This window comes from Planococcus citri, chromosome 1 (genome assembly GCF_950023065.1).
Source record: "Planococcus citri chromosome 1, ihPlaCitr1.1, whole genome shotgun sequence".
Classification (NCBI taxonomy): Eukaryota; Metazoa; Arthropoda; class Insecta; order Hemiptera; family Pseudococcidae; genus Planococcus; species Planococcus citri.
The window spans coordinates 17,685,473-17,711,842 of record NC_088677.1 but is presented as its reverse complement, the minus strand read 5'-3'; the positions used below and the strand labels follow the sequence as shown (position 1 = coordinate 17,711,842).

General features: G+C 32.8%; 1 protein-coding gene across 1 annotated transcript in view; it reads left to right on the top strand.

Moving 5' to 3' along the window:
* LRP1 (LDL receptor protein 1) overlaps nucleotides 1–26,370 on the top strand; it is a 52,655-nt gene that overhangs the window by 1,876 nt on the left and 24,409 nt on the right. The window contains exons 2-39 of the mRNA XM_065370074.1: nucleotides 156–275; nucleotides 349–492; nucleotides 561–689; nucleotides 771–881; nucleotides 996–1,121; nucleotides 1,205–1,613; nucleotides 1,710–1,935; nucleotides 5,447–5,621; nucleotides 5,707–5,838; nucleotides 5,917–6,085; nucleotides 6,165–6,398; nucleotides 6,472–6,875; nucleotides 6,950–7,111; nucleotides 10,246–10,359; nucleotides 10,433–10,684; nucleotides 10,756–10,919; nucleotides 10,996–11,098; nucleotides 11,185–11,343; nucleotides 11,422–11,670; nucleotides 11,745–11,945; nucleotides 14,925–15,129; nucleotides 15,208–15,378; nucleotides 15,637–16,010; nucleotides 16,081–16,308; nucleotides 16,397–16,551; nucleotides 16,633–16,798; nucleotides 16,875–17,114; nucleotides 17,202–17,375; nucleotides 21,081–21,218; nucleotides 21,290–21,418; nucleotides 21,495–21,775; nucleotides 21,848–21,990; nucleotides 22,085–22,329; nucleotides 22,423–22,656; nucleotides 25,206–25,386; nucleotides 25,485–25,689; nucleotides 25,779–25,965; nucleotides 26,046–26,312. Coding sequence (XP_065226146.1) covers nucleotides 156–275; nucleotides 349–492; nucleotides 561–689; nucleotides 771–881; nucleotides 996–1,121; nucleotides 1,205–1,613; nucleotides 1,710–1,935; nucleotides 5,447–5,621; nucleotides 5,707–5,838; nucleotides 5,917–6,085; nucleotides 6,165–6,398; nucleotides 6,472–6,875; nucleotides 6,950–7,111; nucleotides 10,246–10,359; nucleotides 10,433–10,684; nucleotides 10,756–10,919; nucleotides 10,996–11,098; nucleotides 11,185–11,343; nucleotides 11,422–11,670; nucleotides 11,745–11,945; nucleotides 14,925–15,129; nucleotides 15,208–15,378; nucleotides 15,637–16,010; nucleotides 16,081–16,308; nucleotides 16,397–16,551; nucleotides 16,633–16,798; nucleotides 16,875–17,114; nucleotides 17,202–17,375; nucleotides 21,081–21,218; nucleotides 21,290–21,418; nucleotides 21,495–21,775; nucleotides 21,848–21,990; nucleotides 22,085–22,329; nucleotides 22,423–22,656; nucleotides 25,206–25,386; nucleotides 25,485–25,689; nucleotides 25,779–25,965; nucleotides 26,046–26,312 — 7,506 coding nt within the window. The remainder of the gene's footprint in view (nucleotides 1–155; nucleotides 276–348; nucleotides 493–560; nucleotides 690–770; nucleotides 882–995; nucleotides 1,122–1,204; nucleotides 1,614–1,709; nucleotides 1,936–5,446; nucleotides 5,622–5,706; nucleotides 5,839–5,916; nucleotides 6,086–6,164; nucleotides 6,399–6,471; nucleotides 6,876–6,949; nucleotides 7,112–10,245; nucleotides 10,360–10,432; nucleotides 10,685–10,755; nucleotides 10,920–10,995; nucleotides 11,099–11,184; nucleotides 11,344–11,421; nucleotides 11,671–11,744; nucleotides 11,946–14,924; nucleotides 15,130–15,207; nucleotides 15,379–15,636; nucleotides 16,011–16,080; nucleotides 16,309–16,396; nucleotides 16,552–16,632; nucleotides 16,799–16,874; nucleotides 17,115–17,201; nucleotides 17,376–21,080; nucleotides 21,219–21,289; nucleotides 21,419–21,494; nucleotides 21,776–21,847; nucleotides 21,991–22,084; nucleotides 22,330–22,422; nucleotides 22,657–25,205; nucleotides 25,387–25,484; nucleotides 25,690–25,778; nucleotides 25,966–26,045; nucleotides 26,313–26,370) is intronic.

Below are 26,370 nucleotides of genomic sequence, written 5' to 3'. Positions count from 1 at the left end.
GAAAAGTTGAACTAATTAAAAGAAATTGATTATTGTTGTTGCAATTAGCAATTTATCCTGTATTACTTATTACGGTTATTATACTCGTATACGAGATAAAAATAATTACCAATAAATAATGCTTATCAACTGATGCAAATTTTTTCTTGTTTCAGATTTAAAATGTAACTTGACGAAGGAATTCCGGTGTGATACCGGCGAATGTATACCTTTGAGGTGGAAATGCAACGGAATTCCAGACTGTGCCGATGGCTCGGATGAGCCTTTTGACTGCCGTAAGAATAAATCAATAAAAAAAAAAAAAAAAAAACGTAAATTCGAGTTTTAATTTTTTCTTTTAAATTACAGAAGACGTGCCATGTAAACCGCATCAATTCCAATGTAAATACACCAAAAAATGCATCCCTAATGCTTGGATATGCGACGGAGAAGCAGACTGTAGCGTTAACAAGCAAGGAATTATCGACAATTCGGACGAAGATGCGAATCATTGTAAATGAAAATGATTTTAATCGATAAATTTACCCCAAAAATTGACTAAAATTGGACTTTTTTCGCAGGCAATAAGGGTGTTTTCTGCGCTGGCAACATGGCTCCGTGTAAAAATACCACCGAATGTATTTTAATCGAGAAATTCTGCGATGATGTGCCGGATTGTCCGAATAAATCAGACGAAGGACCATTCTGCCGTAAATAACGAATACAAATATGTTAATATAGGCTATAAAAAGAACGAATCAGGCGTAATAAATATTTTTTTAATTTCTCAGATGGAAATTGGACCCACGAATCGAACTGTTCAAAAGGCTTTAAGCCTGTATACGGAGAATTCAAGTGTTACTGTCCTCAAGGACAACAGCCAGAGTTGGATTTATGCGTCGGTACGTTTAGTTTCTGGTAGCCCGGTCAAGCCGGTGAAAGATACCGCGAAACAGGTTTCGAAAAAATACCTAATAACGTTGCCGAGTATGTATTTTTTCACGTTTCGATTTCAGATACCGACGAATGTTTAATTGATGGCTCGTGCGATCAGATTTGTCGTAATACGAACGGCTCTTACGAATGCGATTGCGTATCTGGTTATGAAAAAATCAATAAAACTAGCTGCAAAGCGATCAATGGTAAATATATACAAATATGCGTAAAATGAAAGAGATATTTATAATACGAGTTATTCATCTATATTTTTTTAATATTCCTACAGATCCTCCAAACGCGCCACCTTTAGTGTTCTTTAGTACCATGTCACATATCAAACGAATGCACCTAGATGGACGTTCGCAAAAGCAATACAACTTATCTACGTTATCGTTAACCTTCGACTATCGCAAAAGACGCATTTGTTTTATCCACCGAGGCGATAACGATACCAGAAACTACATAACTTGCACTTCGGATACGTTCATCGAACGCTGGAGCCGTCCAGAACCGTCGATATTTCCTTTAGAATACACAACGCACGTAGCCCTCGACTGGATCTCCGGCAATTGGTACTTCGTCGACGATACCAACGAAATGATATTCCTCTGCACGTCCGATATCACCTCTTGTGTGATTCTGATCGATGTAAATATCAGTAAACCGAGATTCATCGCTTTAGATCCGACTAAAGGGTGAGTATTATTTCGTATTAAACGAGCCGAGAGGTGATTGGAAATGAAAACCTATGGAAAGAGATGTGTCTAATTCGAGTGATGATTTGTTCGCAGATACATGTTTTTTACCAAATGGGGTACGACGCAGCCGTCTCTAGAGAGAGCTTTACTCAATGGTAAAGAAAGAGTCGTGTTGGTAGATCATAAAATCGTTTATCCGTACGGAGTTGCTGTCGATTTCCCTCTGGAACATGTTTATTGGGTCGATACGTATTTAGATTTCGTCGAACGAGTCAATTACGATGGAAGTAATCGCCAGACTATTAAAAAAGGATATCCAGTTAGTATTTTTCTATTTTGATCGTTAGGGTGTACTTAATTTATTTTTTGGAAATTTTTTTCGATTTTTTTTTTGTTTGCTCCCATCCATTAAAATTTCCTCTGGTTGGAAAATCATTCCATGAAAATTTTCAGCTCTTTCGGTAAAAATAAGTGGTGCTGGTAAAATGTGAGAAAATCGAAATATTGGACAAAATTATTAAAATTGTAAATTTTACAGTTCCAATACCTCGGTCAAGTTCCTACTTGGAAAAAATCGAGTTGTAGGTATTTATCTTGCTTGTGAAAAGAAAAAATGTTAAGGTCCGAAGTTGACAAGTCTTATGTGAAAAATTTTTAGAACTAAGTATGTTAGTAAAAATTAGTCGTGCTGAGACCCCCTCCCCCTCCATGTGAAAATTTCCCATAATTTCCAAAAAAAAAAACTGTTTTTTGCCAAAAAAAAATTGTCGAAAATTTTCGTTTTTTTGCAAAAAGTTCAAAAAATGTTTACCTTCTTTTGCAAAAAAATGCTCAAACATCTTGTCTTTTGCTAAATATTATCTACCAAAAATTCTAGCTTTTTTGAATTTATTCTTACCATAGCATTGCCAATAATTACAAAGAAACGTCGTTTTTTTTTGCCTAAAAACTTGCAAAAAAATCTTACTTTTGGAAAAAAATCGCAAAAAAAATGTAATTTCCTTGCCAATAATTCCCTCAAAAAAATTGCCAATTTTTGTTAAAATTGTCAGATTTTTGCCTTTTGAAATAATTCTTGCAATTGCTGAAGACTTTTATTTTTTTCCAAAAAATTATACCAAAACCTCACTTCTGTATCAGTACATAGTTGCCAAAAACTCGAGTTTCTTTCCAAAACTATCAGTCTTCTGTTTAGCCAAAAATTGCTATAAAAAGTTATGCTTTTTGCTAAAATTGTCAAAGTCTTTTTTTTTCCTCAAAAATTGTCGCTTTTTGCAATATAATTTTTTTTTTTTCAAAAATAGTCCAAAAAGACTGATGTTTACCTATAATTGCCAAGAATTGCTGATTTTGACTAAAATTCTCAGATTTCTGATTTTTGAAATAATCATTGCATTGCTCAAGATTTTCACTTAAAAAAAAAAAAAAAAAAAACTATCCAATAGCCTCACTTTTTCACTAGTACTTGCCAAAAAAGTTCAGTTTTTTTGTCTAATTCCTCTTTTTGGCTAAAACTTGTCAAAAAATCTTGGTTTTTTGCAAAAATTAAAAAAAAACACTTCTTTATTCAAAAATTGTCCAAAAGTCTTGATTTTTACCCAAAAACTGTCAAACATATAAGCTTTTTATAGCAGAAAAATTGCCAAAAATTGGAAAAACAAAGTTCGTTTCTTACCCCCGCCCCCCCTGAAAATCCAAATTGAAAAAATTGCGAAAAGATATAATTTTATGACCTTTTAATAATTCCCAAAAATGGCTGATTTTGGTTAAAATTTTCAAATGCCTGTTTCTTAAAATAATTCTTTCAATTGCTCAAGATTTTCATTTTTTTTGAAAAATTATTCAAAAGCCTCACTTTTTCACCAATACTTGCGGAAAAAGTTCAGGTTTTTATTGTCAATGTCCTCTTTTTGGCCAAAACTTGTCAAAAAATCTTGGTTTTTTGCAAAAAATTAAAAAAAAATCACTTTTTTTCAAAATTTGTCGAAAAGTCTTGATTTTTACCCAAAACCTGTCAAAAATATTAGCTTTTTATAGCAGAAAAAATTGCCAAAAACTGAAAAAACGAGGTTCGTTTTTTTCTACCTCCCAGAAAATCCAAAAAAAGTTCTTTTTTTCAAAAATTCATCACTTTTCAATAATTCTAAAAAATTGCTAATTTTGGTTAAAATTTCCAAATGTCTGTTTTTTGAAATAATTCTGGCAATTGCTCAAGATTTTCACTTTTTTGTCAGATAAGTGTTGCCAAAAAGTAACGTCTTTTTGTCAATAATTCTCAAAAAGTCCTGGAGCTTTTTGTTAAAATTGTCGAAGTCTTGCGTTTTGTCAAATATTGAAAAATATTCTCGCTTTTTAACAAAATTACTGAAAATTAAGGTTCAATTTTTTCAAAAATTACATTTTACAGTTTTCAAAGTTTGGTCAAAAAACTCGTTTTTTTGGCCAAAAATTACTAAAAAAATTTGCTTTGTTGCAAAAAATTCTCAAAAAGGTTCGTTTTTTCATTAAAAAAAAGTCAATAGTTCAACTTTTTCAAAATTAAGAACCGAAACATTTCAATTTGTAATGTTCTGTATTTCTTTTCTTTTCTTTTTTTTTTTTGGTGATTGTTTCATTTTACTTTTTGGTTACCTTTTCGAGATGTTTTGGTTACCGAAGTTAATTTTTTTTGGAAAAAATGAGTACGAGCCCTGAAAATTTGTTCCCTCAGTAAATTTTCAAAAAAATAATTGTATTTATGTATTTATTGAAAGATTGATTTTATAGTGATAACTTGATTTTTCAAGTTTTATTATAAATTGATGAGTTGAACTAGCCAACATTATTGTTTGGAGGACCGAGTTACTTAAAAGAACTCTGAAAGAAGTTTAAAATTTCAAAAAAGATCACGGATTTGCTCATTTTTTTTTCAAATTTCGGAGGTCTCTGAATAGGAAGTCAAAATTGTGGGGAGGGGGGCTGAAAGAGGTTTTTTTTTGAAAAGAGTAGTATTTAAGAATATTGTGCACAGAAATTGAAAATTTTCAAATAATTTGCACAGGACTCAATTTTTTATGTTTATATTTTCCAACTTTAGGCTTCATACAAAAGGATGAAAGGAACCAACATCTTTTGGGGGGATCAAGGGAGAGATTTTTTTGAAAATATAGTTATTCAAGAGGAATCTGCCTAGAAATGAAATAATTTTCTATAAATTTGTGCAGATATCAATTTTTCAACTTCTAGAGGCTTTACAAAGAGGGACCAATATAATTTGGGGGACCTGGAGAAGGTTCTTCGTAAAAATGTGGTTATTTCGAATAATTTTGCTCAAAAATGAAAAATTTTCAAAAAATTTATTCAGACAGGAATTTTTTATTTTTTTGGTTTTTTCAAATTTGGGGAGAGGCTTCATAAAAGGGGAACCAACATCATTTGGGGGTTTGAAGAAAGTTTTTCTTGAAAAGGGGACTATGTAAAATAATTATAACGCCAAAATGTAAAATTTTCACTGATTTTGATTTATTCCATTTTTTTGTTGTTGTTTTTTTTTCAACTTTGAAGGGCTCTTATGAAACTTGGATAAGTAAACTGTTTGTTTTTTCCCTATTAAAATTTTTTTCAATGGGGGGGGGGGCGCTACTGACCACACTTTTTTCGATGATAGAGGAATAATTAAAAATAAGGAATCATTTTAATTTTTCTCACCCTAGATAACAGCTTTTGGAAGTGGGGGGGGGGGGTGGCAAATTCCAACTTGGCAAAATAAGGTACACTCTAAACTAATCGTAAAAATCATTTCGTGTTTCTTCTGCTTGATCATTGTTCATGGTTAATCTGTTTGATTTCAGGTCCAAAATTTATACGACGTGGTCCTATTTGAAAATAGTATTTACGTGTCGTCTTGGAGGAATTTAAGTATAATTAAATTAAATAAATTTCAACCGAATCAACATGAAATCGTTACCAGTAACCTGAACCGTCCATTTTCTGTGATCATTTACCATAAACAAAGGCAACCCGATGGTAAATAAATCATGTTTCTCCGTCTTTAACCGAATTTTAATTAGCATTTTATTTAATTTTTTGTTTTTTTGTTTTGTTATTCTAGTTTCCCATCCTTGTAAAGAGAATAACGGAGGATGTCAGCAAATCTGCATCCCATTATGGGAAAATACCACGAAACCAATTGCTCATTGTATGTGTGAACCCGGCTTCAGATTAGTGGAGAAAAAATGTCTTTGTAAGTGTTGAATTTTTCAATATTGAGAATAATTCCAATGAAATAAAATTTTTAATCAATTTTTTCTCTTCGATTTAGTGGCCGAAAAGGAATCATTCTTATTGTATGGTAAAGGAAAACCAGCCATGATTAAGGGCATTTCTCTGAACGGCGAAGAAGTCATGCAGCCTATAACCGGTCTTGTGCATCCAACAGCGATAGATTACGATGCAGTTGAACAATATATTTATTTTGTTGATGGCCACAAGTAAGTTCCTGGGTGTTATTTATTATTATTATTTTTTTTTACTCTCGATTGTTTTTAATGTACATTTTTTCCTCTCTAGAAACGTAATCGAACGAAGAAAAATCGATGGCACTAAACGAGAAGTAGTCGTCAAAGATAACATCTTCAATTGCAAAGGTTTAGCTGTCGATTGGTACGGTAGAAATTTATATTGGACAGACGAAGAAGTTGGGACAATTTCGATCGTCAGTTTGAGTAATTTCACCAGACGAAGAACTCTATTTAGGGAAGATAACAGTAATCCTCGTTCAATTGTCTTGGATCCTCATGCTGGGTACGTGATAAGCGATTAGCGAGGGAGTGAAGTGAAATTAGTACAAATTTTTAACCGTTTCGTACTATTCCAGATACATGTACTGGAGTCGATGGTCCAGAGTGATGTCGAACCTACCTAGCTATATTGAAAAAGCATCGATGGACGGGAAAAACCGAACCGATTTCATTTCAACCGATTTACATTGGCCGAGCGGATTAACCATTGATTTTCTCTCTCGAAAATTATACTGGTGTGATTCATTCCTCGATAAAGTAGAAAGAATCAACTTAGATGGAACTGAACGCCAAGTGGTGGCTATTTCAAAAGTTACCCATCCTTACGGTGTCGCTTTATTGAACGATTTCATTTTCTGGTCCGAACAACAGAAGGGATTGATTCGAAGTTACAATTTGAATACGAAAAATGAAACTATACTCGGTGTTGAAAATCCTCTGCTGTTCGATTTGAAAATATTCAGTTCGCAGAAACAAGAAGGTAATCGAAGATTTTTTGAAGCTTTTATTGAAAAATTATTTAATCATTTGGTATTTAACGAGGATCTAATTCAGTTCTAGATATCGGTGATCGTCGATGTCCGAGTGTTTCGGAATGTGATGGGTTATGCGTGATGAATACCGAAGGAAGTCAGTGTTTGTGTACCGATAATAGCTCCGAAAATGAAAAATGTCTTCACGCTCCGGAAAACAATACGTCGTCGAAATGTCCAAAAGGTTGGTTTCAACATACAACATCTAGATGTTCTTTTAGGCTAGGAAAATTAGAATTTGATTCCATCGAGAAAAACGAGGTAGAACACTGAATTTTGGTATACTGGTCTCTCTCGCAGATATTGAGTTGATTTGATTACCACCCTCTTCCCCTCCTCCTCATAAAATCATAATTTCCATTACACGAGTGAAAAAAAAAGGGCGGTATGTTTAATGAACATAAATTTTGAATTTTTAGTGAAAAATCTTGGCATTTTTGAATTTTTAGTTAAAGTAAGAAATAAAGACTTTTAAATGTCTTACAAAAATCAAAATTTCATTGCACTTCTGCAAAAAATTGCACCTTTTTAGAAGTTCTGATGAAAAATCAGGATTTTTTACTGCTTGTATTTTTTAAAAAGATGACTATTTTGAATCTCTTTCCAAAAAACTAGAAATTTTTTAAATTTTTGACCAAAATTGGAGTAAAACTTATCTAAATTCTTGACAAAACTTGAGATTTGAAAAAAAATCTCACAAAAGATGAGGACGGTGGGAAAATCGAGACATTTTTGAATTACTGGAAAAAATTAAAATATTTTCCAAATTAATGTTGGCTAATAAATCGTGTTCTTTTTCAAATTTCTGATGAAAATTGTGAATTACTTATCAAGATCCTGAAAAAAATCAGAATGTTTTTGAATCTCTTGCTTAAAAATCAAAATTCTCTCAAACTGGCACACATTGCAACTTTTGTGAATTTTTGAAGAAAAATCAGACTTTTTTTCATACTTTTATAAAATTTAACCTAGATTAGTTCATTTTTTTTAACTTCTGATTTCTCCAATTGTGGCTAAAAGGGCTTAAGCAAAATTTTCTAAAATTTCTGGCAAAAATTAAGATAAAAAAAAAATGTTTCTCATCTAGAATCAGGACTTTTATCGATTTATGGCAAAAAATCAAGACTTCTTAAAATCACGGGTTGAAAAATCGAGACTTTTTCGCATTTCTGGCAAAAATCAGGATTTTTTTCGAACTCTCACTGAAAGATTATGAGTTTTTCTTTCTGACAAAAATCATGAACTCCTTTGAAATCCTAAAAAACAATCAGGACTTTCTTGACTCTGGCAAAAAACCGAAGCTCTTTTGAATTTCTGGCAAAAAATCATGACTTTTTTGAAAACTCGACTCAAATTTTCGACAAAAATTCGAATTTTTCAAATTTTAGGAAAAAATTAAAACTTTTTTGAAATCTTGACAAAAATTGAGACTTTTTAAACAAAAATGAAAAATCTGGCAAAAAATCAGGACTTGATAAATTGAGACATTTTTGCAGAACTGGAAAAAATTAGGATATTTTCCAAATGTTGGTTAAAAAATCGTGACCTTTTTTTCAAATTTCTGATAAAAATTGAGACTTATTCATTACTATCCTAAAAAAAATCAGAAGTTTTTAGATCTCTCGCTTAAAAATCAAAATTTTCTTAAACTAGCTAACATTGCACTTTTTTTGAAGTTCTGAAAAAAATTCAGATCTATTTCAGAATCGAGACTTTTTTGAATTTCTGTAAATAAAAAAATGAGGATTTTTCTCAAACTATGGTTAAAAAATCGGCACTTCTTCAAATTTCTGACAAAAATTCGAATTTTTTAAAAAAATTTGTCAACAAATCAAGACTTTTTACAAGTTTTGGCTTAAAAAGCAAAAATTTTTCAAATTTCTGGCAAAAGCTGGGATTAAAAAAGAATTGTTTCTTGGCTGCAATCAGAGCTCTTATCATTTCTAGCAAAAAATCAGGACTTCATAAAATCTCTGGTTAGAAACTTCGCATTTCTGAAAAAAATCAGGATTTTTTTCAAAATCTGGCTGAACAATCAAGAGTTTCTCAATTTCTGACAAAAATCATGTCTTCTTTGAAATCCTTAAAAACAATCAGGACTTCTTGGCTCTGGCAAAAAAACTGGGGCTCTTAAATTTCTGGCATGAAAACGTGACTTTTTTGAAAACTCGACTAAAATTAGGACTTTTTTTTTCAATTTCTGGCATAAAATCAGGATTTTTTTTAAATCTCTGGCTCTGGTTAAAAAATGGGAACTTTTTCGCATTCCGGACAAAAATACGGATTTTTTTTCGAACTTTCTCTTTTGAAATCCTAAAAAACAATCGGGACTTTCTTGACTCTGGCAAAAAATCTTGACTTTTTTGAAAACTCAACAACAAATTAGGACTTATTTTTTCAATTTCTGGCATAAAATCAGGATTTTTTGTTTAATGAAAATCATCAAGTTAAAAAATGGAAAATTTTCAAATTTTTGGAAAAAATCAGAACTTTATTGTAATTCTAAAAAAATTAAGATTTTCTTTAAATCTTCCAAAAACCAAGTTTTTTTTTGAAATTTTGACAAGAATCATGATTTTGGGGAAAAAATTAGGACTTTTTTTTCTTTTAAAAATCTCTGGTTAAAAAATGGAAACTTTTTCGAATTTTTGGCAAAAATTAAAACTTTTTTAAAATCCTAAAAAAAATCAAAATTTTTTTAAATCTTGCAAAAACCAAGAATTTTTTTGAAACTTTGACAAAAATCAGGATTTTTTCTGCCATAAAATTATGATTTAAAAAAATCTCTGGTTAGATGGAAACTTTTTCAAATTTCTGGCAAAAATCAGGACTTTATTTTTAAAATCCTAAAAAAATCAGGATTTTCTAGAATCTTCCATACCAACTTTCTTGAAATTTTGACAAAAAACTTGGATTTTGGGCAAAAAATTAGGACTTGTTCAGCTCATTTACGAGAAATTTTATATTTAAACAACTATATGAATTTACGTAATTTTTCCATACCAATGAAATTAGATGAGATATGGCCAAAAAAATCATTCCGGGGGGGGGGAGGGGGCAGGTGTACACCAAAGTGGAGGCCAATATTTGAGGGCAAAAAAGGGCCAAAAACCGAATTTGAGGAGCTTGGATCCATAATAGGGGAGAACGCTCACCAGGGACACATTAGATCCGTGTTTAGCTCATTAAAAATGCACCAGTATACCAAAATTATTCAGCTTTATACCAATGAACCCCTTTTTCGGCTAATTTTCCTGGACCTTGTATAACCTAGAAAATATTCGTATCTAAAAATGTACATTTTTTTAAATTTCTCAGGAAGCTTCAAATGTGTCAACGCAGATCAGTGTATCGCGATGAAGTTGATTTGCGACGGTCATAAAGATTGCAGCGATGGATCAGATGAAAGTCCAACTCAAGGAGGCATTTGCGGTAAATAAAACCCTCATTTCTGTCCAACACGTCGCGATTCGCGAAAAACTAAATTCATTAAACCCCTCCACAGAAGGCAAGACTTGTCGCGAAGATGAATTCGCCTGCGATGGAATGCGTTGTATTTCAAAGTACTGGATCTGCGACGGTGAACCGGACTGCAACGATAAGAGCGACGAAGACAGTCAGAATTGCCCCTTACACGAATGTTCCAAAAAGCAATTCCGCTGCACGAAAAGTCGTCGGTGTATTCCTTCTACTTGGGTTTGCGACGGCGAGAACGATTGCGGCGACGATGATCGTTCCGATGAAACGCAGAATTGCAGTAAGATCTCGTATTTTCGTCTATCGAACATTTCTCTTGCCGGATTCATTAATTAATCGATATTTTTACAGCGTTGAAAAGATGCTTACCGAATGAATTCGCGTGTCGGAATGGATTATGTATTTCATTAGAACAGGTTTGCAATGGTAAAAATGATTGTCACGATTGCGATTACGCCGACGAAAGTTGTTCTTCAGATGAAAATTCTTGTACGAAATTATGCAAAAATGACGAAGTAAGTGAAACGATCTCTTCAAAGTATCATTCACGATTTCACGAACAGATGTCGTAATTTTCAAACATTTTTCTAGGTTTATTGTTTTCCTGATTTGAGCTGCGTATCGAGGAGTAAAATATGCGACGGAAATAAAGATTGTAGCGACGGAACCGACGAATTTGATTGTTTATTCAAAGGTACCTGAACGAGTTTTTCATCTTTAGAATTAGAATTACTTCATTCGATATCACTTTTGATTTATTTAAACATTTTTTTAACGTAGAAATTGACACAACCGAAGAAACTACCGAATACAAATTACCCACTACTTGCGAATATCCGAATCGTTATTGCGATAATGGAACCAAATGTATCGTACCGGAGCAATTATGCGATAATCAGATGGATTGCGACGATAAATCCGATGAATTTGGAAGATGCGGTAAAGAGAATCTTCGATTGTAGCTTTGAAAAAATCCGTTCTCATTTCATTAATTCCACCTTATTCGTGTTTACATAGATGATGATCCTTGCGAATACATGACCGAATGCTCGCATACCTGTAGTAATGCTCCGGAGGGATTCCTTTGCCTATGCCCGGCCACCATGTATTTACAAAGTGACAACGTTACTTGTAATACTAATCATAGATGCGATATGTGGGGCACTTGTTCGCAGAAATGCGTGAAAAGTGGAAAACATTCCCATAAATGCCAGTGTTTCGACAATTACGAAATTCAAAACGATCATTTTTCGTGTAAATCGATCGGTAAGTAAACAAAGATCTGAATTTTCAGATTAATAAAGTGAAAGGATTTTAATGTCAATTGTTTGTTTTTTCAGATAAGAGCACTCCTAAAATCATCTTCAGTATTCGACACGAACTTCGTAGTATTAATTTACATACTTTGAGTTCGACTTCGATGACATTAGGGTTGAAGAATACCATCGCTTTGGATTTCCTCTATTTTAACAACACGTATACGCTGTTTTGGACCGATGTAGTCGACGATAAAATTTTTAGAGGAACTTTAGAAGATGACAGTGAGTTAATTATTACACGATATTAACACTTGACATCTAAACGCCTCAGCAGAGTCCATTTCAATGACGATTTTTATTTCCCCCCTCCCCCAATCCTCGGTGCTTTAATATCAAAAATTGGGTAATTGCTCCGAATGACCATTTTGTCGAATCAATTTTTCTCGAACGTTATTTTCCTGACTTTCCTACTGAATTCTCGAATATGATTTCCGGAATTACAATTAATATTCCCCGAACGATCATTTTCCCGAATTTTTTTTTTTTAGCAATTTTTGGCTAACAAAAAGTGAATCTGCTTTGTGGATTTTGACAAGAAAAAAAAACATGTCGTTTTGGGATTTTTGAAAAAAAAGTTGAGATTTTTAAACAAATTTGACCAAAATTCAAGCTCCTTCGACAATTTTGGCAAAATAAGTTTTTTTTTTTTAAAATTCATAATTTTTACAAAAAAACTGAATTTTTTGCCATTTTGGCTTTTGGAAAATACAGCTGATGGGTTTCCTTTTAGTTCGAGTATTTTGATGAAAACTTATTTTTTTCTGCAATTTTGGCAAAAAACAAGACTTTTTGGCAATGTTGACAAAACAGAGATCTTTTTTACAGTTTTTACAAAACAGTAGAATTTTTCACTATTTTTGCCTAAAAGGTGACATTTTTTTAGTGGTTTATTAGAAAACTCATTTTTTTGAAATTTTGATAGAAAAAGAAATGGGGCAAAAAACAAGTATTTCAGAAAATTTGGACCAAAAATTTTTTTTTAGCAATTTTGAAGGAAAAAAACTAGGTTTTTATGAGACAAAATAGGGAAAATTTCAGAAAATTACACCTAAAACGTTTCTTTTAATCAATTCAAAAAAAAAATCTGACAATCTTTATTATGAAAAAAACTGAAATTTTTCTGGCTAAAAGAGCAGATTTTTGGAATAACAAAACATGACCATCTGGAAATTTTGACTCAAAAAAGAGGGTTTCAAAGGAGGGTTTCCCACAATTTTGGCTAAAAACAACATTTTGAAAATTTTGGTAAAACAATAGGGTTCTTTTAAAAGCTATTTTTGTTTAAAAAATGGGTCTTTTTTACTGTACTTGCAAAGAAGTAGAAATTTTTGGCAACTTGGGTAAAAAGAAGTAGGTGTTTTTTTTAGTAATTTTGATAAAAACAGATTCCTATTTGCAATTTGACGACAAAAAAACTGAGTGTTTGCGATTGCAAATCAAAACTCCCTGGAAATTTCGGCAAAAAAAATATTTTTTCTGTAATTTTGGCAAAAAAAACTTTCTGGCTATTTTTTAAAAATAAACCAATTTGTTTGCAATTTTTCATAAAAAGTTGTTCTACAACTTCTACAAAAAAAAGTAGGATTTTTTGCTGTTATTTTGAAAAAAAAATTTTTTTGGTATTTTCATTTTGATGAACGATTTGGTTGTATTTTTTTTGGCAATTTTGACACAGAAAGCAGATTTTTTGACAACAAGAATGCACATTCAGTTCAGCAAATTTTGAGCAAAAAAAGTTTTTTTTCAATTTTAGCGAAAAACAAGACTTTTTGGCAATTATTTTGATTTTAAAATTAGGATTTCTTGGGGAATTTTGGCAAATGAATTGGCCATATTTGTAATTATGACCAAAAAACGTCTTTTTTTAGTGACAGAGGAATTTTAACTAAAAATGAAATTTTCTTCTTTGACCTTCTGAGAATTTTGGCTCAAAAAGAGTTTATTTTGCAATTTTGACGAAAGGAAACATTTTGGCAATTTTATTCAAGTATTTAAAAAAACAGGAATTTTTCGGAATTTTGCAAAAAAGGAAATGAGTTTACAATTATGACAAAAAAGTAGAGACTTTTCGCAATTTTGCCAAAAAGCAAAATTTTTTGGTAATTTTGATAAAACATTTTTTTTTTTGCAACTTTGACACTGAAAGTCTCAAGGAATTTTTACTAGAAAAATGTTTGTTTTTTCTATTTTGGCAAAGAACAACTAAATACACCTTTTTGAAAATGTCAATAGAAAAAGCAGAGTGGCTTGGAAATTTTGACCAAATTTGACCCAAAAAACAGATTTTTCTTTGGGACAACAGAGTAAGACTTTTGGAAAATTTTGGTAAAAAAGAAAGCACATTGATTTTTTTGGAAATTTTTACACCTGAAACAAATTTTTTGTGCTAAAAAAGCGATACAGTCTGAAAATTTTGACCAAAAAATGTTTTTCTACAATTTTGGTGAAAAAAAACTAGACATGGCAATTTTTTTAAAAAAGAACAAGTCATTTTGCTAATTTTGGCAGCAAGCAGATTGTTCTTGGAGATTTTGGTGAAACAGTGTTTTTTTTTGCAATTTTGGCAAAAGTACAAGACTTTTTGGAAAGTTAGGTTCGGCCAAAAAAAATCTGGTCTTTCTGCAATTTCGGCCATTAAAGAACGAAATTTATTGTCAATTTTGATGAAAAAGAATCGGTCATTTTTTTGAGGGGAAGGGACAATAAATCTTTCTGAAAATTTTGACTGAAAAGAAAGTAAGGTATCTACACTGATTTTTTTGTCAATTTTGACACCTACAACAGATCTTTTGAAACACAGAAGCGATACGTTCTGAAATTTTGACCAAAAAGGGAAGTTTTTCTGCAATGTTGGTGGAGGCAGTTTTGATAAAAAAAAACCAATCATTTTCTGACAGCAAACTTCTTGTGGAAATTTTGGTAAAGCAGGAGTTCTTCACAGTTTTGGCCAAAAAAATCTTTTTTGGGAATGACCCAAAAACTGGACCTTTTGTGCAATTTTTCCAAAAAATATTTTTCAATGATCTGCTTCTACAATAGGTACTTCATAGATAAAAAAAAATCAAACACACCTAATCATTTAAAGGGACCATTATTCATGGAGGTCCTGGTACCGTGTGTGAAATCCGCCTCTGAGTATTAGGTAATTGTTGTAATTTGGGAAAAATAAAATCTAATTCATATTATTTGACGTTTTTACAGTTTTAACCGATATCGAAGAAATAGTAAAATCCGGATTGGCGACAGCTGAAGGATTAGCAGTGGATTGGATGGGACAGAATTTATACTGGGTGGAAAGTAATATGGATCAGATTGAAGTTGCCCGAGTCAATGGCAGTTTCAGAAGAACTCTAGTCGCATCCGACCTTGAAAATCCTCGAGCAATCGCTCTAGATCCCAGATACGGGTAAATTAATTCGACGATGCGATGGTGAACCTTTCGTTTGCAGAAAGGATTCTGAATGAATTTTTTTTTTTCGTTTAGTTGGCTGTTTTGGACCGATTGGGGAAACAAGGCGCCTCGAATTGAACGTTGCAGTATGTCTGGAGATTATCGATCGATAATAGTTCGAATTGATGATTTAACCGATGGAGCTTGGCCGAATGGATTGACGCTCGATTATCAGCTGAAAAGAGTGTATTGGGTGGATGCAAGGTATTAAATAATTATTTTTTTACACAGAAAGGGAGCACTCAAAAATTTGAAATTTTGAAAAATTCTCTTGGAAAAATTAATTATTGGCAAATTTTTGCGCATTTTGATTTAATTGGCGAGAGAAAAATGAATGAGAAATTAATAATTTAGGATTTTATCCTCCTGGATGGATTTGATTTTCTGAAGATTCATAGAGGATGGCAGGGTTTTTCTGCAAAGAAAGTCCAATTCTGATACTAATTTAATTAAATTTTACAGGTTACACGCAATATTCACCGTCGATTACGACGGTAACGATATCAAAGAACTAATCAAAGAACACGACTTGCTTGATCATCCGTTCGCCATTACGTTATTCGAGAACCACATCTATTGGACCGATTGGCGATCAAATGCTGTAATCAGAGCGAATAAATGGAACGCTTCGGATCTATCAGTCATCCAACGAACATCGATGCAGCTGTTCGACGTGAAAATCATGCATCCCAGTCGACAGCCAAGAACTCTGAATAATCCCTGCGGTGTGAATAACGGAAACTGTTCTCATTTGTGTTTATTAAGCATCAATGGAACTTATAAATGCGCTTGTCCTCATATCATGATTTTAACATCCGATAATCGAACGTGCAAAGGTAAATTGAGATTTCTATTTCGATCCGAGTCACGCTGTGTTTGTTTCTAATTTGCGATTTAAATCGACAGAAAATGAAATATTTTTATTGTATTCTCGTCCGAATGAGATCAGAGGAGCTGATTTAGTTCAACCGTATTATTATACTGTTCCGGCGATAACGGTTCCGAATGTTTTTAACCCAACTGAGTTGGATTTCGATGCATCTTCCAAATACGTGTATTGGATCGATTCTCATGTTAAAGAAGTGAAAAGAACGCCGATTATTGGAGGAAGTGTTGAGAGTATTATTGATACAGGTTGGTATTTAACGAAGTCCAAGTCTGCTACTGTTTGAAAATTGATTATTTCCTCGATTAATTACGAGTAATCGTGTCTTGGTGATAGGAGTAAATAATCCGAGTGGCTTGGCTGTGGATTGGATTTCGAAAAATCTTTTCATTTCAACCAACGATGAGGAGTCTCGAATTATCGCTTGTAACCTGAAAGGAGAATTTTTCACTGTTATTTTTTCCAATCAAAATGCGAATAATAATGAAAAGGTGCGTTAAAATCGAATTTTATAAAACTCATTTCAAATACTAAACTTACTTCATCTTTAAAAATTACGTTTTTTTCGTCAGATCACCAATATCAAATCATTGGCCATTCAACCAACAGCAGGCCGCCTATTTTGGACCGTCACCGAGGAAGAAGGATCTCACAGTATTATTTCCAGCGATACGAGTGGCCAACAACGTATAACACTGACATCGAAAAAAGTCAACGATCATCTCAACGAGCCTTCCTGTGAGTCTCTTCATCTATCTACGCGTTTTTTTAAACCAACTGGTATAAATTTAACCTCTAAAATACCTCGTTTCAGGTCTAACCGTCGACGAATTGACCAACTCGTTGTATTGGATAAATAAAGAATCCCACGTCGTACAGTACATAAATCTACAAACCCATAAAATACAAAATATCCTTCTGCAAATGGAGCAAAGTGATCCGATCGCTATCACGATACATTTAGATTCCATTTTCTACGCTGATTCAGATTCCAGTATTCATGTGGCGAATAAAATCAACGGATCGAATAATACGATATTTAGAACTAATACTAGTAAGTTTTCGAAAAAATTGTGTTTTTTTCATTCTCACGTAGGTATTTGAATATTGAAGAATTTTTTTAATGGAGTAATTTTATTAGGTGGGGTGAATTCGATGATCGTATACGATCCGGCTAAACAACGAGGAACGAATGCTTGCGCTAAAAATCGAGGAAACTGTTCGCATTTATGTTTACCAGTTTCGCCCAACACCAGAGTGTGCAAATGCAGCATAGGATATCACACCGATCCCAAAGATTCTACTAAGTGTATTGGTAAGTGGAAGTTTAATAAGTGGTTGAACGCCTCAGAAGGGCAGATTTCAGAAATTGTGATTTTTATTCCCCCCTCCCCCTCGTTGGGTGCTTTAATATCGAAAATTGGGTCATCACGTTTTTCAGTGACCAATTCTTCGAATAAATTTTTCTCCAACGTTATATTCTCCTGACTTTTGTACTGAATTCTCGAATTCGATTTCCCAAATTAATATTCCCCAAATGACCATTCCATTCCCTGAATTAAATTTTCCTAAAAACTCAATTCGAAATGTAAGAATTTCTACTAGTTTTTTGTTTTTTAGTAACAAAACAAAACTTTTAGATAGTATTGATATAAAAAAATTCTTCTCTGAAATTTTGAAAAAGTATGATTTTTTTTGCATTTTTGGCAAACAAAGTAAGATTTTCAGATGAATTATGTCCAGAAAAAAACCGGTCTTTTTGGAATTTTGGGAAAAAAGTTCAACTTTTTTAGCAAATTTGACAAAAAACCAAGCTTTTTTGCCAGTTTTGACGAAACAAGGTTTTTTGCAATAATTTTTACAAAAAAATGAGATTTATTGCAATTTTGGCATTTGGCAAATAAAGTCTCTAGGTAGGTACGACTACGATTTGGTATTTTGATTTTTGCGACAAAAAAGCAAGAGTTCCTAGAAATTGAGGTCAAAAAAATTTTTTCCAGCAATTTTAGCCGAAAAAACAAGATTTTTTGGTAATTTCATCTAAATTGTTTTTAGAAATTTTGACACAACAGAGGTCTTTTTTATAGGTTTTTAAAAAATGTAGGATTTTTTCACATTTTTGGGTATTTTTTTTTTAAGTTTGATAAAAATAAACTGTTTTTTTTTTTGGCAATTTTGACCATAAAAAAAGAATTTTGTGTGTCAAAAAAGCTAGGCTTTCTGGAAATAGTGACCAAAAAAAGTTTTTTTTTTTTTTTTTTTTGAAAGTTTGACTAAAACAAATTTGTGCAATTTTTATTAAAAAAAAAAAACAAAAAAGAACAGAATTTTTTGCCATTTAGAAAAAAAACATAGGTCTATTTTTATAGTTTTTACCATTTTCAATTTTAGCAAAAAAAAGTAAGATTTTCTGACTGTTTTGATTTTTTTGAAAATTTGACAAAAACATCAGATTTTTTGCGACATTAAAGCAAGACTTTGTTGGGGGGGGGGGTCGCTACTTTGCCCACCCAGGGTACCCACTATCCAAGCCGGCCCTACTGTTCCTTATGGGGACCCTCGATGGGCAAAGTATTAATTCCACCAACATTGGCGCCCCACGTTGGGCGCCAATGTTGGGGGGAATTACTTACTACTTTGCCCACCCAGGGTACCCAAACCAGCCATACTGTTCCTTATGGGGACCCGTGATTTGGGAACTTGACAGGCTGACCCCTTATGTAGTAACTCCACAGGTGAGAGTGAGACAACCCCAATATCCCGTATGTACATACAATGTATCGTGCAATGGTTTATTGGTCAGTTATGCGCAAGGTATCAACCATATAGAAAGCTCAGTGTAGCATATACCTGGGCATAAAGTTCCCAACGTAGGTGGGTAACTTGGAGTCCCAAGTCCCCAATACAACTTCCTAGAAATCTTGACCCCAAAAACAGGGGTTCCCGCGATTTTGGCGAAAAACATAACCTTTTGACAATTTTGAGTAAACAATAGATTTGTTATGGCAATTTTGAGAAAAATGGGTCCTTTTTACTGTACTTGTATGTATTTGCAAAGAAAAATAAGATTTTTTGCAAATTTGGCTAAAAAAGGTACGCAGGATTTTTTGGTAATTTTTATTTGACACAAAAGAAAACAGACTTTTTGCGATAAAAAAGCATGACTTTCTGAGAATTTTGACTTAAAAGAGGTTCATTTTGCAATTTTGACAAAACGAAACTTTTAGGAAATTTTAATTTAAAAAATCAGGCATTTCTCGCAATTTTTTCCAAAAAGCAAAATTTTTTGGTCATTTTGATTCATGAGCTTTATGGAGAAGGGGCCTTGGTCTATTTTTTTTCACAGAATACTTCAATATCACTGAATATGGTGGAATTGATAAAAATAAAAAAAATTAGAAAATATATTATTCAGAATTGTAAAACCAAAAAAAAATTGACTAAGGCCTCTTTTTCATGGAACTCCTCAATTTTAACACTCTTCTATTTTGACAAAAAATAACTAACGAGATTTTTTGGAAATTTCGATACAAAAAGTAGAGTTTTTTGGGAATTTTTACAAAAAATGAGCCCTTTCTGAAAATTTTGACCTAAAAGAAAGCACATAGATTTTTTTGGCAATTTTGACACCTAAAACAGATTTTTTGGGGCAAAAAATACAGTCTGAAGTTTGTAGTGTCGCAACTTGCAAACCTACGAATAGTACTAACCCTCGTTCGCAGGTTCGTAACTTGCGAACTTGAAATTACACTGTTGCTGTGTTCGCATTATCGTACTTTGGACTCGTAAAAATTTTCATTCACCAATTTGCGAACCTGAGAACGCTTCATATACAGGTTCGTAGTGTCGCAACTTGCGAACCTACGAATACTACCATACCTCGTTCGCAAGTTCGTAACTTGCGAACTTAAATTACACTGTTGCTGTGTTCGCATTATCGTACTTTGGGCTTGTAAAAATTTTCACTCGCTAATTTGCGAACCTGCGAACGCTTCATGTACAGGTTCGTAGTGTCGCAACTTGCGAACCTACGAATACTACCATACCTTGTTTGCAGGTTCGTAACGTATTGCGAACTTGAATTACACTGCTGCTGTGTTCGCATTATCGTACTTTGGGCTTGTAAAAATTCTACGAATTGACAATTTTTGGCAATCAAGTGAGAATGTTCGTAATTTCGGGCCAAAAAAACATAATTTTTGGGAAAAAAGCAAGACATCAATAATTTCAGAAAAAGGACATTGTTTGGTAGATTTTTGGCAAAAAAGCGAGACTTGCGAAAAAAATTTGAAAAAAATCAAAAACAAGAACTCTTGGCAAATTTGCTAAAGATGAAAAATTTTTGCCAAAAAGCAAGAATCTGACAATTTTGGGAAATCATCGGCAAAAGAATCATTTTTTTTACAATTTTGTCAAAACAGCGAGTTCATTTGTGACATGGTGAAGAAATTACTTTTTTGTAATTTTTGAAAACTTCTGCTAAAAAGGCAGGTTGGTAAAAAAAAAAACGTGTGTTGAATTACGACAAACGTCGTGTTTTAAACAAAGTCCTGTTTTAATCGGTTTTTTTTGTTTAAAAAATTTTTTTCAGAGCTTTTTGGGTTTTTTCCATGTTGTTTCTACGTTCTCGAGAAAACTTCAAATCTGACCATTTCATTTTTCTTTTGAAAAAATTGTTTTAGAAAATTTACATGTTTTCAAAAAAAAAAACAAAAAACAAACAAAGAAAAAAGCAAGGCTTTGCAATTTTGCTGAAATACGAGAATCATTGACAAATTTCAAACAAGGAGAATTTTTTAAAATTTTTGCAAAAAGGTTCTTGGAAACTATAAACAAAAAAAAGATACATTTTGACAATTCCTGACAGTCAATTTTTGCAATTTCTGGCAAAAAAAAACAATTTTGGGTAAAAAGCGAGACTTGAGTTATTTTAGAAAAAAAACGTTGTCTTTCATTAAAACGACCAAAACGAGGCTCATTTTGACGAACAAATATTTAAAATACTATTTCATTTCAACAGGTATTAAAGAATTCATCTTGTATTCGATTCACTGGGAAATCAAAGGCATCACCATGAATTCAACTGTAAACCAGACGGAAAATATTCTTGCTCCGATTTCGCATATTTCGATGGCTTCCAGTGTGGATTTCCATGCCAGTTAGTTTTATTGATCGATAACGGATTATTACTCAATTTGTACGATTTTCTAATCACTTTTTTCCGCGCAGAGGAAGATTATTTGTATTGGGCTGACAGCGACCATGGTACTATTACTCGTATCAAAAGAGACGGGTCACAACGTGAGACTATTATCGGTTTACCCAACCACGATACCACCCAAACAGATTGGTTGGCTGGTAAGACACCTCGAAATCGAAATTATCGACGATACGAATTGCAGAATATTCTCTAATTTCGACTGGTGATTTTCAGGCATCGCGGTCGACTGGATAGCCGGTAATATTTACTGGACTGATCCACGACTTCACGTAATCGAAGTTAGTCGATTGAATGGCACCCACAGAAAAGTATTGGTTTACACGAACAACGATAAGCCTATTTTCATTGCCGTTGATCCTATCCATGGACTGATGTTTTGGAATGAAGGCGGTGACGTTAAACGTATCAGAAAAGCTACTCTGAGCGGTACTAATAAACAAATCGTTGTCAATGAGACGAAATCCAATATCAACGATATAACATTAGATTACGAAGTATGTATGATGAAGAGTCGAAGGTAATAATTAGTTATTTAGATGGTGATTTATAATCCGAATCGATTTTAGAATCAAATGCTGTATTGGTGCGAGACGAATAGTATTTATGGAGTCAGATACGACGGTAGTGATAAGAAACTAATGCTTAGAGAATCGCGAATCACTCCAGCTGGTTTAGTCGTTTATAATAAAAGCTTATACTGGATCGATGTGTAAGTTACGTTTGGATATTTTTACCCTAAATTAGCTAAATTTACCTGTCGTAAAAGTCTTTTGATAATTTATAATCTCTTTTTATGTGTTTAGATTACATAATCACGGCAGCTTGAAAGTAGCATCTTTGAAAAATGTATCGGATTATCAAGATATCATCAACGGAGTCGGTGATTCGTTACGTGACATCGTTATATTTTCGGAAAAACGTCAAAAAGGCTCGAATCCTTGCGCCATAGATAACGGAGGCTGCAGCGAATTGTGTTTGTTCGATGGCACGAAAGCGATTTGCAATTGTACGTATTCGGTCGTCGATTCGGATGGAAAATCGTGTAAACGTGAGTTACCTTGTGAATGAATTTTTTTGAAAATCTACCTTAAAAAAATTAGATCTGGAATCGTGAATTATTATGCTGCGTATTTCATTTCAGCCTACGATACATTCCTCATGTATTCTGGAATCACGCATATCGACAGTATTCACATCACCGATACCGAAGACATGAATCCTCCGTACGCGATCATTTCGTCTAAAACTAATATGTTGAATACAATTGGATTAACTTACGACTATTCTCGATCATTGTTATTTTATTCGGATATACAGAGGAGTACGATTAATTCTGTCTACTTCAATGGTTCCAGTCATCGTATCATTGCTGATCGTAAGTTTCCAACGTTATGAGCCATTTACCCAAAGTCTAGAGTCCAAGTACATACATATATGAAAAAGTGTTCATTGAGTGGGTAATTTTGAGGGGAAAAAGAGAATTGGTATTTCGTACTTCGTAATAAAAGTTGTTGCCTGCGATTTTTGAAAAGTCGTATTGCGACCTATCAAAATAAGTTGAAATTTCTAGAGAACAACGAAAATTCTAGTGATTTTCTTTTTTTACAGTTTCTAAAAAAATTTGGGTCCAAAATTTCATCAAATTTGAGAAAATAAATTATCATGTGACCAATCAACGAAAGCTAATATTTATCGAGCAGAACAAAAATTCAACTGATTTCTTTTTTGGACACTTGCAAAAATTTTTGGGCTCAAAATTTTATCAAAAATTTGAAAAAAAATTCGAAAACTTTTTTCCAAGAAAATTAGGGCTTAAAATTTTATCTTTGAAAAAAATTGATAGATCAACAGGCAACTTATTAATGTAGGGTAAAATTTCTTGAAAAAAAAAACAAAAATTCCAGTGATTTTTACAAAAAAATTCTGAGCTCAAAATGTCATCAAATTAAAAAAAACAAAAAATAAAAAATTGTCTTAAAATTTTCCGAGAGAAATGAAAATGCTAGTGGTTTACATTTTCGACTCTCTGGTATTTTCAAAAAAATTTTGTGGTCGGAATTTCTTCACATTTGAAAATAAAATGATAATAAAAAAATCACCATCAATTTTTTTTCGATCACTTACTACGAAAGATTTTTTGCTCAAAACTTCACCAAATCTGAAAAAATTTGTCTTACTGTCTATCAATATACCTACTTGAGCTAAAATTTTTTGAGAGAAATGAAATATGCTAGTGATTTATTTTTTTGGTCATTTTTGAAAATATGTTGAGGGCCTAAAATCTCATCAAATTTGAAAAAAAAATTTGAAAAATCAACATATGAAGTTGAAAATTCACGAGAAAAACAAAAATTGCCAGTAATTTTATTTTTGACTACTTTTAAGAAAATTGGGCTCAAAATGTCATCTTTGAAAAAAAAACCAATTTACCAATTTTTTTTATCATTTATGAATGAACATATCAGCCCAAATCCTTTTGTAACTGTGCTAAAAATAAAATCAATGTTTTTTTTCATAAAATTTTAACCCTCATTCCAAGTAGGTCTACGTTGCGTGTAGGTTTTTCAATTTTTTTTTTCAAATTCGATGAAATTTTGGACTCCAATATTTTCAAAAGTGGTCAAAAAAGAAAATCACAGAAATTTTCGTTTTTTTTCAAGAAATTTTAACCTACTTTGATAGGTTACATGACGATTTTAAATTAGTTTTTCGAAAATGGAATTTTTCGTAAGAGGTCAAAAAAGTCACTGAAATTGGTTTTTTTGACGAAATTCTGGTTCCAAAATTTTTTGGAAGTGGTCAAAAAATAAAACCACGGGCACTTTCTTCATTTTCGTGAAATTTCAATCTACCATGGTTAGGTCACTTGTATTGTTAATTTTTCAATTTTTTCCAAATTTGATAAAATTTTGAGGCCAAATTTTTTAGAAAGTGGTCAAAAAAGAACTGGCAGTTTCATTTCTCTCGAAAAATTTCAACTTATGGAGTGATCGGTTGTATGGCAATTTTTCGTTTTTTTTCGAGTTTGATGAATTTTTGAGCTCCAAATTTTTTTAAAGTAGAAATCATTGGATTTTTTCTTTTTTCAAGAAATGTAAACCTACATTGATTGGTCACATGACGATTTTACATTTAAAAAAAAAAAATGATGGAATTTTTTACCCAAAATTTTTTGTAAGAGGTCAAAAAAAAGCACAAGAATTTGTTTTTGGTCAAAAAATTTCAACTTCTTTTGATAAGTCACATGATGATTTTTCATTTCTTTTTTTTTTTCATATCTGATGAAATTTTGTGGCTCTAGATTTTTTAGAAGTGGTCAAAAAAGAAATTCTGTGGCATTTTCGTTTTTCTCGTGAAATTTCAACTTTCTTTGATAGGTCACATGATGATTTTGATGATATTTTGGGGCTCAAGATTTTTTAGAAGTGGTCAAGAAAGAAAATCACTGGCATTTTCATTTTTCTCGTGAAATTTCAACCTACTTGGTTAGGTTGCGTGTTGATTGTTAATTTTTTTTCATTTTTGGTGAAATTTTGAGTCCAAATTTTTTTGTAAGTGTTCAAAATAGAAAACCACTAGCAATTTCGTTGTTCTCGCGAAATTTTAACTTATTTTGATGGGTCGCAAGCCGGGTTTTAAAAATAATGATTACCCCCCCCCCCTCCCCTTTACCCTCAGACAACTTTGGTATAAGGTTATTTTGAGGTTCCAGTTCGCTACTGTTTCGACTCAAAAATTTGAAATACTTATTTTCTCTCATGTCCAACGTATCCCTACGAAATGCCTACTTTCTCCCTCCTCCTCCCCCCTCATGCCCTCTGTTTTCAGTTTCCAGAGCACTTTTTCTAGTTTGGACTTTGGACAACAATTTTTGAATTAAAGTTTTGAAATTAATGTTAATTTTCTTGTTGTTTTTTTGTACAGGTGTCGGATTAGTGGAAGGAATAGTTTTCGAGCCGAGTGAAAAATGGCTATTTTGGACTTGTAATAGTAACGCGACTATCAATAAGTTCAAACCGTATGGAAATTCGACCAAACCTGAAATCGTGGTTCGACTCAGCACTCAGGATAAACCTCGTGGAATTGATATTGATAGTTGCGAAATGTAAGTGCAAATAATAGACCGAAATTTTTTATTGTTTTTTATAATGATTTCCGTTCAATTTGTGATATAATTTCTTGTAAAAAAAATCCAATTCACAGGAAAGTCTACTGGACGAATTGGAACAGTGAAAAACCCTGTATACAACGTTCGTTCGCCAACGGTTACAATGTCGAATCGATCATTACCTCCGATATAATCATGCCTAATGCCATCATCTTGGATCACGCTGCTAAAAAATTATACTGGGCTGATGCCAGAATGGATAAAATCGAACATTGCGAATACGATGGTTCTAAAAGAGTGGTAAGTCGAAGAATTCAGTTCCTATCGTGAGTATTGTAATTCAAAACTGCGTATTAATAAATGTGGTGTTTGTTTTTTTTTTTTGGTAGATAATCCCTAATGCAGCCCCACCTCATACCTTTGGTTTGGCTATATTCGGAGATTACCTATTTTGGACGGATTGGGTAATGCAGTCGGTGATGAGATGCGATAAATATACCGGAGAAAACGCCATCAAGCTTCGATCAGCCTCCAGACCGATGGGTATTATCGCTGTATCGAATTCATCACGTTCTTGTAAATAGATTTATATAAATGTTTATGAAATTTCTCTCCGATGTGGTTCAACTTGTAATCTGAGTAATTTTATGTTCCAGGCGATGCTAATAAATGCCACTTTTTGAACGGCGGTTGCGAAGATATCTGTCAAACAGATGTAACCGGATCGGTCGTATGTAAATGTAGAGAAGGCAGAAGGCTCTTAGAAGATGGTTATCGTTGCGGTAGCAGCAGTCTATCTAGCCCTAAATGTGCCGACGATCAATTTACCTGCCGTTCCGAGAAACAATGCATTCCTTACGAAGTAACCTGCGATGGAGTTTCGCACTGTATCGATAAATCCGACGAAGATCCGATTTATTGCAGTAAGTAATTTTTAGCATTTTAAAATGTTGAAAAAATTTTAATTTTGCGTCTAAATCA